At 46.0% G+C, this 13934-nt stretch overlaps 1 protein-coding gene across 3 annotated transcripts in view; it reads right to left on the bottom strand.

Moving 5' to 3' along the window:
* Window positions 1-13934, bottom strand: part of RPTOR (regulatory associated protein of MTOR complex 1) — a 1432785-nt gene that overhangs the window by 67110 nt on the left and 1351741 nt on the right. For all 3 annotated transcript variants that reach the window (XM_069199733.1, XM_069199735.1, XM_069199734.1), the window contains one exon: window positions 837-964. In XM_069199733.1, coding sequence (XP_069055834.1) covers window positions 837-964 — 128 coding nt within the window. The remainder of the gene's footprint in view (window positions 1-836; window positions 965-13934) is intronic.

Below are 13934 nucleotides of genomic sequence, written 5' to 3'. Positions count from 1 at the left end.
ACCCATTCTTGGGGAATGCCCCTTGTTTGGGAGTGCATTTTCAACCCATATAACACTTTCTCCCTCACTACAATCTTTTAAAGCTGAACTAAAGAAGTCTATTAAACGATCCCAATGACTTGCTCATACGAATAAACCTACCATGCTACTAATGTAGTGATTCTGAACTCAACTGTGTACAGCTTGTCAGTTTCTCCACTACTAAACCTAAGCGCTATATGACAAAGTTCAAGACAAGTCCAAGTCTCCTTTATGTATGAAATATATCCTCATCTTTGACCCACAACTGCTTTTTTCTACAAATGTTTATATCTTACAAACCCTGCAGTTATCTGGTTATTCTAAACAACCCTTCAGTCATCACTTCAAAAGTTAAAAGCTACATTATTGTATTGCTGTGAATCACAAATGAATTTAGCTTTCACCTGTCTCATGATTGCACATGTTAAGTTATATCCCTTCCATCTACAGATATTGGTTAATTTCCTATCCTCTCTGCCACTCTTTATGGCCTATCAGTGCTACATCAAAACTCAACACCAACCACCAATCACACAGGCATGCAATGATAAAAGCTGGCCACGTACCTGCTCTGCACTATGCTGAGCATCAAGTAATTGGGAAGCATGAATGCTACCTCTTTCCTCACAACAGTACACTGAGAGCAAGTATGAGTTGGCACCTCTTTACTCTGATTGGAGTGTTAAGCATCTATTCTCATCACCTCCTTGCCAGTGCTGGAGAAGCGTTTTTGTGCAGCTATGGTGATACGTCTATGCCCTTCTTCTAACAGATTCTCAAGCTTGCCTTGTTCAGGCCACAGATTTTATACTCACCAGTCATTGAGAGCCATGCGCCGGTCAAACACACGTACGGAGCCATCACCCAAACCAGCCACAATTAGGGAGCGGTTAGAGTCGCTGGCCAGGCTAGTCACACAGCTGTCTGCCCCAGTAGGGATATCCTAAAAGAGGCAGAAAAGAGGCATTAAGGGTAATTCTGTAATGGTCTAATAATAATTCCTTTTTTCCTACAAGGGCAATGCAAGCGTTCGCTTTGATAACTTTTTTATTCATACATCCCCCGTCCCCCAAATGAGTTATCTGTGGTGAGTGGTCAGTGTATCACTTTAGGAATGCCAGTTATGAATATGTCCCTGGATAGCTGCTTACAAGCTCTGTACAAGGCCTAGCAGGGGGTGAATGAAATGATATGTATCCCCAAGCCTGAGCAGAGACTGGTTGCCAGTATTCCTGGAGTAAGCATATGATTGGCCAGGTGAGGGGAAGGGAGACTCGTAAGCCTTTTTAAGCCTGGATGTTCCGGTGAAAATGGTTGAGTTTTGTCTTCTATCCTCGTGGTTCACCAGATGAGAGTCCAGAGGTTTTGAGTTAGGAGTCATGGGTAGTCCTAGCTATGTGTTGTTTCTCGTACTTAAGTGATTGAGTTTTCCTTCACTGTCATAAACCTGCACTGCCTCACCCTCTGCTGGCAGTGAACCCAAATGGTAAGGAAGGAAAGCGCTTGCGTTAGGGTGAGTGCATTCCAGAGGGTTTGGTGTGAGAAGAACAGAGGAAGCTAGGTTATATCTTACTCCTACTGCTCCATACCTCATGTAACAGACACTAGGCCTCACTGTGGCAGTACAGTATGGGTTTTCCGTAACAAGTGCAATCGTGAACCTTAACCATCATTTGGCTAGGTCAGTGAGGGCATCTTCCCCATACTCAACCTCCCAAGAAGGATTCCTTTATTTTAACCCAAATTGGACTGCAGATTCAACACACAAACTGCACTCCTATGATGAAGGCGACTGGCAGACATACTTGGTGCCTGTGGGCTTTGAAAAACTGAAAATATGTTGAGCCCAGTTCTTGAACTGGCAAAACACAAGATAGTGGTACTCTCCTGTAGTTCTTAAGAGTTTGGGATCACAGCAGGAATGAACTACACTGCATACACGCATCCTTAGCACCTACTCTATTAGCACATCACAGGTTCTATTAGCATCTTTGCAGGTCTAAAGGGACAGAAAAGAATACCATGAGGCCCTAATTCCACTAACGGGGAACAGGAGGTACCAGGGCCTACAAAGGTAAAGTACTTCACAAACTGAATTGTCTTTTGATACCTAAAAAACCGTATTATTAACCACCTCAACATTAATTATTTCACTGACTTCACAAGAATGAAAGGCATATGCTGGCAGCACTGGCAATCAAACCAGCAATGCATACAAAAGAGTACATTAGCTATTTAGCTATCTTACAGACTCTTCTCTTGAAAAACTGATGGCTTGATCTAAACTGAAGGCACAGTGTCACCACCAGTGCTAGAGGGAAATGGATGCAGGTTGTTAGCAAGCATATTCATCATCAAGAAAAATATATTCTTACACCTTTTGTAAGATTTCCTCTCTCGATCCAGTTGGTTGTATACAGCATCTATAGTCTTGAGTTTCTTTCTGGATAGGGCGGGAGATGGTGGTCTGCCTCTGAGGGCATTGTGAGGGACAGAATTCTAAACCACATGTGCATAGAATGAGAGGACATCACATTTGATCTTCTTTTTCTTGGTTGTTTTGGTTTCCATCCTTATGATGAAGCAAGTAATACCTAGACCTGCACTGGTCTTGATTTTAGGTACCATACAAGATAGATTTGCTGCTGTTAACAGCTTTGCATGTTATGCAGCAGATGGTGAAAGTGATGCAGGTGGTAAAAGGATCGCAGGGAGGCCTGGGAGTTGTTTCAAGTTTCCAAGGGCCTTTGATGAGGTGTACTACTGCCAGAAGGACACTTCAGCAAAGTAGGGTAGATTACTAGAATTCTGGCCGATAAAGCATTGTCTACCGAGGTAAGAGAGGACTGGCAACTGGGAGGCTGCTCTGAAGTAGTAGCCTTGGGAAAGGCTTCACTCTATGAAGCTTAAATAAACGGATGCCAGCTGATGTGTATTTTGAAGCTAAGTTTAGATTCCACAAGGAAGCTCAAGGATTTGACGCTGTTGATGAGTGTGGCGACACCCATGCTAATTTCAAAAAGATTTTTCTGCATCTAGGTTTTAATGATGATATTGAACTTAAAGTTGCTCTGGGAATTCAGTTTCTAATGGTGGCAAGACAGACCTTAATTTGCCAATGTTTCTTCAGGGTGTTACTCTTCAGAGTAATGGCTATTCATTTTGGAGGAGTTGGCCTGAGATTTAGCTTCCAGTCAGAAAGGAGCTTTACTTGAACTTCTAGGCATCCAGCCTAGAAGAGCAGTTTTAACTGTACTAAGCACAATCAGATAAACCAGCTAGGAGAAAAGAAAGAAAGGGATGTGTGACAAAGTACAATACCAGATATCAGTAAAGGAAAATGTATGCACCTTTGGAGACATTGGTATCTGTGAAGATTCTCACTGCAACACAAAAAAATTGTTTTACAGGCTGTCTTGTCATCACTTGATGCCACATATGTTCTAGCTATCACACTGGCATCATGGAATGTCAATTAGACACACCACAGAGCACCTAAATAGCCTTATCCATTCAGTTATCATATTATATTTCCAGTTGCAGCCAGAACATCCATGATTGACAATTAGGTTTGCAAGCAATAAAGAGTCTCAAGAGGGAATACAGTATCCCTAATTATCAATGCTACTGAATAGTCCCACTTGTTTATATTAATTTATACTACTTACTGTGCAGACTCTTTATTCTTTGAAAGATTATCACCCCCTCACTAGCCTGCCTCTCAGGCAATGTCCAACCCATTTGAAAGGAAGGGCCTTGGATACGTAAAAATAATCTAATCTATCTGAAAACACACTAAACTATCAATCTTCCAAAAAATGTTTCAACCTGGCATTAGAGCCATGCCTCAAGAATGCAAGAGTGCACACTTCTCATTGTTTTCCTTGTTCCTCACAGTGGAATCATGCTGGCTGACTCCTGATGCACTACACCAGATTGCTATTTCGAATCTACTAGTCCACGGTCAATCCTTCTCATTCAAGTACACTACATTCCCTCAGGTTAGTTGCGTACAGTTGCCGAGGCTATCAAAGCATCTTTTCTCTTAGCTACAGATGCTATGGTAGCCAAAGGTGCAATTGCTGTTTTTTGTTTATTTAGTCTGTGCAAGAACTACCTTCAAAGCACTGACCCGGGTCAAACCTAGGATTGTGTAAAAATGAAGGCAACAACCTAAAGCGTTCCAGAATAAAATGACGTTTAGAGTAGCCAAAAGTCCTAAAGATCTTGTAGAATGTGAGATCACATAAATGTTCTCCAAAGTGCGGGCTACTTTATGACCAAAAGGCACAGCTAAGGATTTTCAATTGCAATATTCAGTGAAATCCCTTACAAAGGAAGTAAAGGTAGACATTCCCTTTGCAATGGAACAGAGAGTCCGTATTAGATAAAAATAGAGACTTACTTTTGTTAGCATTCTTTCTGATGGATAATCTAACTGTATATTTTTAACCTTGTGTCTACTCGTAGGCACTAGACTGATTATGGAGATTATTCTCATCAGTTCCCTCATGCGACGGTGGGTTACTTGGTGCGCCTCTCTGTCGGGTCTGCCCCACCCTGTATGTGATGTCAGGGTCCCTACATAACCATCACCTCTGTGTTCTAACATCAGTTTATTTCTTCTATCCGTCTGAGCCGTAGGCCATTGTAATCAAATTGTGCCAGTGTGCAACCATATTACCATGAACTGAAGGGGTTAATTCCACAGAATGAGGAGGGTGGGTCGGTGAGCAATCTGCATTTAGAATATCCACCAGAAAGAGCATTACCAAAGGTAAGTAACTTTTTCTTCAGATATTTCCAGCCGGAAATTACTCACCTTGTGAACAAATACCAGAGCAGTACCTCCCCAAGTGGTGGATCTGAGGAATGGCTCAGACCAAGAAAACCATCAGGACAGAAGGGGCGAAATGCCCATATTTGGCAATCCAGGCAGCAGTGCTTTGTGAACGTGTGAACTGATGACCAGGTAGCAGACTGGCAAATGTCCAAGGCTGGTACACTGTGCACCAGTGCAGTGGTAGCAGCCTCTGCTCTAACACTTAGCCCCTCCAGAGGGCTTATCCTGGACAAACCAGATTATGATGCATCAGATAATCCATCTGGAGATGGTAAACTTCTGCGTGTCCTTTCTATTCTTTGCCTGAGATATGCCCACAAAAAGCTGATCGTCCACCCGATGTTCTCTGGTGTGATCGATGAAGAAGGTTAAGTTTTGATTTGGGTCTGGTCAATGAAGCCTCTTTTCTTTCTTGGGTGGGTGGGGCGGGGCAAAGAAAGCTGGCAGAGTGACAGCATTTCCCTGTGTGGAAATGCTTAACCTTCAGGAGAAAAGCAGCTCAGACCAATTGTCCGTGAAGAGGGTGGTATTAAGTTGCTGGACTAAATACATGCAATTGACTCATAAGACGAGCTGATGTCAGAGTGCAGCTGCGCATTGGTTCAAATGGGGCACATGTGAGGAAAGTGAGAACAAAGTTTTGGTACTACTGAGGCATCTGTAACGATGTTGGCGAGAACATATGGGCAAACCCTTTGAAAAATGCATCCCAAAATGTTATTTAAATGGCTGATCAGCTAAATGCAAATAGTTGAAAGGGACCCTAAATAATCTTTAACTGTTACCAAACGAAGACCTTCAGCATAAATCATTCTGGTGGTGGGAAACCTGGCTCCCAAGATGACACCCACAACTTTTGGAGGAAGGTTAAAAAGCCATCAACAGTTGTCGCTCAATCTCCACGAATGAAGGTGTAAGTTGTGTAGGCTCAGGTGCACAACACTGCCGGTTACTGCGACAGGAGATCTGACAAAAAAGGGGCAGCTGAATCAGCACATGCCATTAAGTTCCGAGTACCACGCTCTCCATGCCCAGTCTGTAGCTACTAGGGTGACTAGTGCCTGGTTGTTTCTGATCTTCTTCAGAACTCTGGGCAGTAGAGGGAGAGGCAGGAAGGTGTACAGGAATCCAAGCAAAAGGCATCTCTGAGCAAGAAATGTCTTGGAAGTTCCAAAGCGTGAAAGTTTGGACACAGTGTGGTCTCTGCAGTGGTGAAAAGATTGAGCCAGGATACTCCCCATTGCTGGTGATGCCCTGGGCCACCTATGAGCACAGCTGCCATTCGTGTTCCACTAGGCAACATCTGTTGTGTTTGGCCGCCCTAGAGTTTAAAGATCCTGCTAGGTGCTTTAAGACCAGGGAGATGCCTTAACGATTCAATCATTTCCAAAGGCACAAAGCCTTTTGCCACTGGACCCAGGATCCCAGTCCACCCTGTTTGTTGCTGTACCACATAATGGTGGTGTTGTCTGTGAAAACCTGCACCTATTCCCCCTTGATGGTCAGAAAGAATGTTTTTGGTACCAAGGAATTCAACCGCATCTCCAATTTGATGAGGAGGCGGCTTCTGCTAGAGACCAGAGTCCTCTGATCTGCACTTCTGAAAGATTACCTCCCCAACCCAACAACAATGCATCCCTCATGACCATTAGCTTTGTGTGGGATAGAGAGGGATGTATGCCACCGATCCAATTGTGGTCAATGCCACCACTGCAGATAATTTGCAGTCGCCTCTGACACCTGCATGGAATTGGAAAGATTCCCTGAGTGCTGATCCCAATGAGGTTTAAATTCCACTAGAGGGCTCCCATGTGCCACCTGACGTAGTCAACAAGCAGGAGGCTAAGAGGCATCAGAGCCACCCTCACTGAGACACAGGTCAAGAGTTGAAACATTGGGAACAAAACCTGTATGTCCCAGAACCACTGAGGAGGAGTGGATGCTTGGAAAAGCACTGTGTTCAAGGAAGGGAATTGGCTATGGAGGAGTCAGGCATGACCACCAAGTTGATGGAAAAACCTAGTGTTGTCAATATGTTGGCAGTCATCTGGAGATGGCCCACATCTGCCTGAGGCAAACCCTCCTTCAGTAGCCAGTTGTCGAGGTATGGGAAGACTGGTATTCCCAAATTCCGAAGATAGCAAGTGACCATTTTCATTAACACTCAAGGTGCACTGGTAAGGCCGAGGTGCTTGTGGCCTACCCACAACCACAAGTAGTGTCTTTGGGATTGCAGGATAGGGTTGACAAAATAGGCCTCCTCCAATTCCTGTCTTCTGGATCCAGGGCAGACAGAACTTGGGCCAGGGTGAGCATTTTGAAATTGTCTTTCCTGAGGAAGAAGTTCAGAGGTTGAAGATCGAGGATAGGGAGGAGGAATCAGTCTTTAGTCAGCACCAAGAAGTAACAACCAGTCCAGACTCCTGATGCTGGCACACTTTCTATGGCTTTTTGTCTAAGAGGGTTTGAGTCCCCTGACAGAATAGACAAGTGGTCCTGTGGGAGACACTGTGGTGTGGGCGGCATGTCTGGAGGGGTGGAAAGGGAGAGTGAACCTGTTCTGGACAATTTAAAGCGCCAACTGGTGATGTGGTGCACTGCCACTCGTGGAGGTAAAAGGTGATATGGCCTCCAAACAGGTGACTGTGCATCAACTAGGGCAAACTGAAGTGGCTTTGTGGCAGCTGTGGAGAGGGAGGCAGGGTGTTACGTGGTTTGTTGCCCCAGGGGGCCTGGATGTTGGCAGCCAGGATCACCGGCCTCTGCCTCAGAAAACTTAGGAGGCTTGTTGCTGCTGAGTCAAGGTCCAACGCAATCTCTGCTGAAATCCCTTGCTGAAATCTCAAAGGGGTGAAATTGTTGGGGAATGTGATGCTAGTACAAGAGCGATTGCTTTGCTCTCCTTGAAGTGCTCCAAGGCTGAGTTTACATTGTCTCAGGAAGAGATGTGTGCCATTAAAAGGCATTTCCATCAAGGAATATCTTGCTAAACAGATCCACACGAGGTGAAGCGCCACACTTGTCCAGACTGACCTACCCAGTCAGTAGTGACGAGGCCTGCTCGAATTAAATACTTAACAGTGTCTGGACCATCATAATTGGCATACTGGAGGTTAGCACTGATGTCTTCTGGCACTGCTGGCAGATCTCGGCCATCATGTCACACAGTGCATGTGAGTATCTACCTAGCATCAACTCGATTTCACTGAATGGATGGCAAGGCTAGCAGATGTGAGCATGCATTTTGCTAATGTTTCCATGTGTTTCCACTCTCTGTTCGGCAGGACGGTCGGCAATGCATTTGAGTTCAGTTTGCTAGTACACAGCTGAACTACAAGGCTTTCTGGTGTAGCGAGTTGGAGGAGAAAGGCAGGATTGCCTGGAGCAGGCAAGTGTCTTCTTACTATTTGGAGGTTCACTGTCGGGCACAGTTTGGTTTGGCTGTAAGGACATTGGATGTGACATCACCTCAGTGATGGGAAGCTGTAAGTCAAGGACCTAAGCTGCCCTCCTAAAGACCATTGCAAAGGAAGCAGACTCTTCAGGGAGTGGGTCTGGAGTAGGGGAGTGTAGGCAGGTGTGAGAAGAGGTATTGTGTCCACTGACACCTTATAGGGCCAGAAAAAGGTTTTCATCATCACGAACATGACTGTCAACATCATCGTTGGAGTGATATCAGGCCATCCCAATGACGGCCTGTCACTGACATCTGTTTGTGGCAATCCTTACATGTTTCAAACCTTGTCTTTTTAGGTGTGGGCATGTCCCATGCATAGTGGAAAAAGTTTGAAGAACAAAGTCTGTCTGTCCTGCCACAATTTGAGGAAGCAAGTTTGAGATCAGTGTCAGAAAGTGTGCAAAGAAAGGAACTGATGCCAGTGCACAGAGGTGATGGTTATGTAAGGGCCCCAATGTCACATCTGAACCGGGATGGATCAAATGTGGAGCCGCACAATGTTACCTATTGACGCACAAAGGAATTGCTGAGAAAAATCTCTGATCCAGGCTCAGGAACTGAGAGTATGCAAAAGGCGAAGAATCTGTGGTTAGAAGTACCTATAAGAAAGCAAAATGTGGACCATCAACCACAACTTCATATGCTGACCCCTCTTCCGCATCAGGCAAATTATTCAGCACCAGTTGTCACAGGCAGTACTAGCATCTTGCCAGATTACTGAAAGCATTTACAAATCACAAAGGCAGCAACCTTGACCTATGTGACTGATGTGTTGAAGGGTTGGGAATGTATTAGTCCTAAGGCTGGAATAGACCACAAGAGCAATTAAGAGTTGCACTATTTGATGGATAAGAAGGACAAAAAGTCCTTAATGAACAGTCACTTACCTTCCATAATGCTCTTTCTGGTAGAGACTCTCTATATCTGTAGATTCCTCACCTTTTGAATACTCTTGCATGCGTCAGACTGGATCCAGAAAATCTTGATCAGTACCCCTGCATGCCACTGGCTCTGCATCAATGTTTTTTCATAATGGATGTAAAGTGCGTGGGCCTATATAGGCACCACAAATGCGTGCTGACATCAGTTGCTTTCTTGATACTTCTGCAACAGAGTCACCACTGTGAGCGCTTGGGAGGTAGCAGGGGAGGTAGAGAGGAGTCTCTGCTCGTCCATTCGCGGTCTCACAGCCACCACAGCAAATGTTTTGCAGGCTCCTCCGAAATCTGGCCCAAGCTGGAAAGATCCCACTGGTGCTGTGCTCAATGGGACTTCAGATCCCACTGCAGAGTCTGCATATGCCATATGGCATGCTTGACAAGCTGGATATAGAAGGCCATCAGTCCCACCAACCCCAGAGCCATCCTCACTGAGATCCAAATCAGAGTCTGAAACAGTGGGCTCAAAGCCCAAATGTCCTGGATTCTCCTCTCTGGGGAATGGGTGCAAATTTACAATGTGTGTAGATTGGGTCAGATGAAGGGGTGCATCTGTGAGGGAGTCAGGTGTAACTACGGCACATTGATAGTGAACTCCAAAGGATGTCAGGAGGTTCGTCTTAGTCTGGAGGTTGTTGACAACTGCCTGAGGTGAACCCTCCTTCAAAAGCCAGTTGTTGAGGTAGGGGAAAGATTTGAACCCTCGAACTCCGGTAATGTGCTGCTACCACCATCATCACTTTTGTGAACACCCGAGGAGTGTTAGTAAGACCAAAAGAGAGTACAGCAAACTGAAAATGCTCATGGCCTACCGTGAAGTGCAAGAAATGCCTGTGAGCCTACAGGACGGATATGAGAAAATAACAGCCCTGCATGTGTAGTGCTACCATCCAGTTTGTGAGGCCGGGGGCAGACAAGACCTGGACGAAGGCGAGCATCTTGAATCTGTCTTTCAGAGGAAAGCACTGATAGGCAAAGATCTAAAATAGGACTGAGTCCGGCATCCTTTTTCAGCACCAGGAAGTAGCAAAGATACCAGCCATGACAAATTTCTGGTGCTGGCACCCTCTTTATGGTCCTTTGCCCACAGGAGTCTGCACTTCTGCAGCAAGAGCAACGGATGGTCCTCTGTCAGTCAGTCTGGGGATGGTGGAAGGTGTGGCAGGGTGTCTAGCAATGTTAAGCACAACCCGCTGAATAATTTGCAAGACCCACTTGTCTGAAGATATTGCTTGTCACTCTGGCAGAAAGCAAATAGGTCTGGCATTGACTGCTGTTTTGGCTTTGCCAATGTTTATTTCGCTTTTTTGAACGAATGCACACACTGTATGAAAATGATAATTACCTAGAAGCCATAATTATTTTTTTTGTCTATTTAAAAGTACACATTACACCAGTCGACCCTGGTACTGAAAGAAACTACTTTTTGTGCAGATTGATATGTAGCAGCATTCCAAAGTGGTGGTTTGCGCTATATAAATGCATTATAACATTTCCTCTATCTGGGCTTTTGTTGCCATTTAAAAGTGTGTATGTGGTTAGTAGCAGGATTATTAAGTGATAAGTTTCAAGACGATATGAGTTTGTATGAAATTACACTGAGCATGGTTGTGGAACAGCTTTGTGTGGTTTTGTGTACGGATGGGTTTGGTGAAGGATATTTCCTTGAACAATCCACAATTACTCTGAGATGTGAGACTATGAAGAAAACACTTTCAGTCGGTTTTAAGATCGCTACATCGCCTCAGAGAGATTAAACGTGGAATTAAATTGAAGATTCTCTATAAAGGCTATTTTCTTTGAAATCTTAGCATAGTTGTGCTACGCCCATCATAAACCGCAGCAGAATTTCTGAAAAAAGGTTTTTTACATTGACTGAAGAGTGGTATATCTATGCTCCTCAATTTAGTTGATATGTTTACACATATCAGCCTCTGTTGTGGTTTATTTTTCTGTTGCATAATTTGAAGCTTTGAGAGCAGTTAGGCTAGACTCCAAGTCGCTCGGAAATAGCAGCAGTTTGGTTTTGAAAAGACTAAAAACTAGAATCACTCAGAACCAAAAATGTAATTTCCCAAATATTTCAAACTGCTTTGCGACTTTTATCCAAGGAGCATGAAAGGTCTCAGCTGGACATTTTCTTCCTATGTTTCATAAACAATAGTGATCACCCTGGAATCTAAGCTAAAGCTCACATACAGAGTCTTAAACATCCACAGCTGTGTCCAAGACAGTGCCATGTACCTCCCATGGACAGAGGCATAATGCAAGGTTGGTACCATGCTGTCAAGTACTGCGGGTAGAGTCTGTGACCTTATAGGCATACAGTGAAGGTGTGTTGAGATATTCTTGGGGTCCCCGTTTGTGCTCTGACTGGTGGCATTTAATGTCCAACATCCCTCAGCCCTTGTACTGGAGCTTAAATTTACGGAAAAGCGGTAGCCAAACATTTAAAGATTTAATTCCCCTATACTCACTCACAGACTGAGCAGTAAGCACAGAGACAATATAGGAACTCGTAGGTGCATGAAAAAAAATCACAAGTGAACATAGCTGACGCACAGCCTCCCCAGATGAATCCAACCCATTCCAGCAAGGGATTAGAGTTGGTAAGTTGATAAAACTAATATGAAAGGTGGTTTCAGAGCTAGGCCATTTTTGGTGTTCAGTGCCACTTAATAGATCTGTAGTGCCCAAAGCTTGATGCACCCAGGGGTATCAGAAAAACCCTACCATTGTTATAGGAATGGAGACGTAGGCCAGTTTTGGAGTCCCTCTCTCTGAATGTGAAGGACTAAGGGGGTCATTCCAACCTCGGCGGTAAAAGGTGTTTACCGCCGTTCAGAAGACCGCCATAACACGGCCGCGGCAAACCGCCAAAATACAGACATCCACAAAAGTCTGCCACACCAAAGGCCAGCGAGAAACTGGCGATGACCAAACCTCCACCGTCACGCCAACACCACCGTCACAACAGCCCCCACAAAGGAATGCCAGCACTGGGGTACACGGGCACCCACCCATTGCACGCTATGGCACACACAGAAGCAATAACCATACTTTTCTACCCCTGCAGGACCCGAATGCCAGGTCACCGCGCAGGAGGGTCCACAAATGTCCACTCCACCCCCAGAAGAGGCCCACAGTGAGGACAGCAGCTCTGTCTCCCTGGATCTAGATGACCAGCCCGGTCCATCGGGGACCTCGGGACAGTCGGTTCCCCTCACACAGCCACAGGCCACAGCAGACCTTCCCCCCTCGGGAAACACCAGCACAGCACCCACCCAGCGGGCCCATACCTCTGTCCCAGGACACGTCAATCAGCGGTGTGTCCACCACTACAGGGAACCCAGGCTAACCCAACACCAGGGACCTGGGGGCAGTGGTAGTGGGCACACGGTTCAGGGGACAGAGGCCCATGGAAACAGGGGAACTGGGAGGGCTGCTGTGCGACAGGGGGGGGACAGGCCCAGGAAACCCACTCTCCACGAGGCCCTCTCCTCCATCATGGGAGCATACCACCACTCCCAGGAGACGATGGCGACGGTCCTGGCCAGGTTTCAGGAGATCCAGCTTCTGCAGGAGCAACAGTATATGGGGTTCAGGGAGGAACTAAGAAACATCAGTTCCGCCATGGGTACCATCGTAGTGGCCCTGAATCAGGTAGCCACAACATTGCGGGACACTGTGGAACCTCAAAGGGCCCCTGACACTAGCATGGACCAAGAACTGCCTACCACCTCCGCCGGCGCTAGTAGACAGGAGGCCCCGACACAAGACCAACAGGCCACCAGAACCCCACCCCCTGCAGAAGGAGAACCACCCCGCAAGCGGGCCCTGAGATCCAGGAAGAAGACAGAGTAAGATGTCAAGACCCCCGCCAGCAAAGGATACCGCCCTGATTGTCATCCAACTGTCCCACCTTGTCACCCTGTCCAACCTTAAACTGCCCCTGCTCCACTTTCCACAGGCATTTGGACAATGCACCTGTGATACTGATAGTCTGGACTCTGTCATGGACAATCCTCCACCATCACCCCTCACCGATTTGCAACCACCCATCCAATTTTGAGCACTTGAATAAACACACTTATTGCACAAAACAATCTGGAGTCTGGCTGTGATTTAGAACAAATGTATTAGACATGACCGTGCCAAAATGTTCATTCACATTGTGATGCCAACAAACCGCTGTCACACAGCTGTAGTCCATGGGGAAACAAAGCAGATGTCATGCAGTGGGGCCCACATCTCTGAAAACAGAAGGGAAAGTCACAACTCAGTTACCATACACTGGGGGAAAAAGTCAGACAGTAGAGAGGTAGGAGTCTTTAAGTAAATGTAATATGTCGGTGTGTACTCTTACCTGTGTGTCATTGAAAATACTGCTGTATTACTGTGTTCCTGTTCTCTATGTCGTCCTCTTCGCCTTCCTCCTCTTCACTCTCCACAGGCTCCACAGCTGCTACAACACCACCATCTGGACCATCCTCCTGCAGAAAAGGCACCTGGCGTCGCAAAGCCAGGTTGTGAAGCATACAGCAGGCCACGATGATCTGGCACACCTTCTCTGGTGAGTACATTAGGGATCCACCAGTCATATGGAGGCACCTGAACCTGCCCTTCAGGAGGCCGAAGGTTCGCTCGATCACCCTCCTAGTCCGCCCATGGGCCT

The sequence above is a fragment of the Pleurodeles waltl genome, chromosome 7 (genome assembly GCF_031143425.1).
Source record: "Pleurodeles waltl isolate 20211129_DDA chromosome 7, aPleWal1.hap1.20221129, whole genome shotgun sequence".
Taxonomy (NCBI): Eukaryota; Metazoa; Chordata; class Amphibia; order Caudata; family Salamandridae; genus Pleurodeles; species Pleurodeles waltl.
The sequence above is the reverse complement of the archived record's forward strand: the minus strand, read 5'-3'. Positions and strand labels throughout refer to the sequence as shown.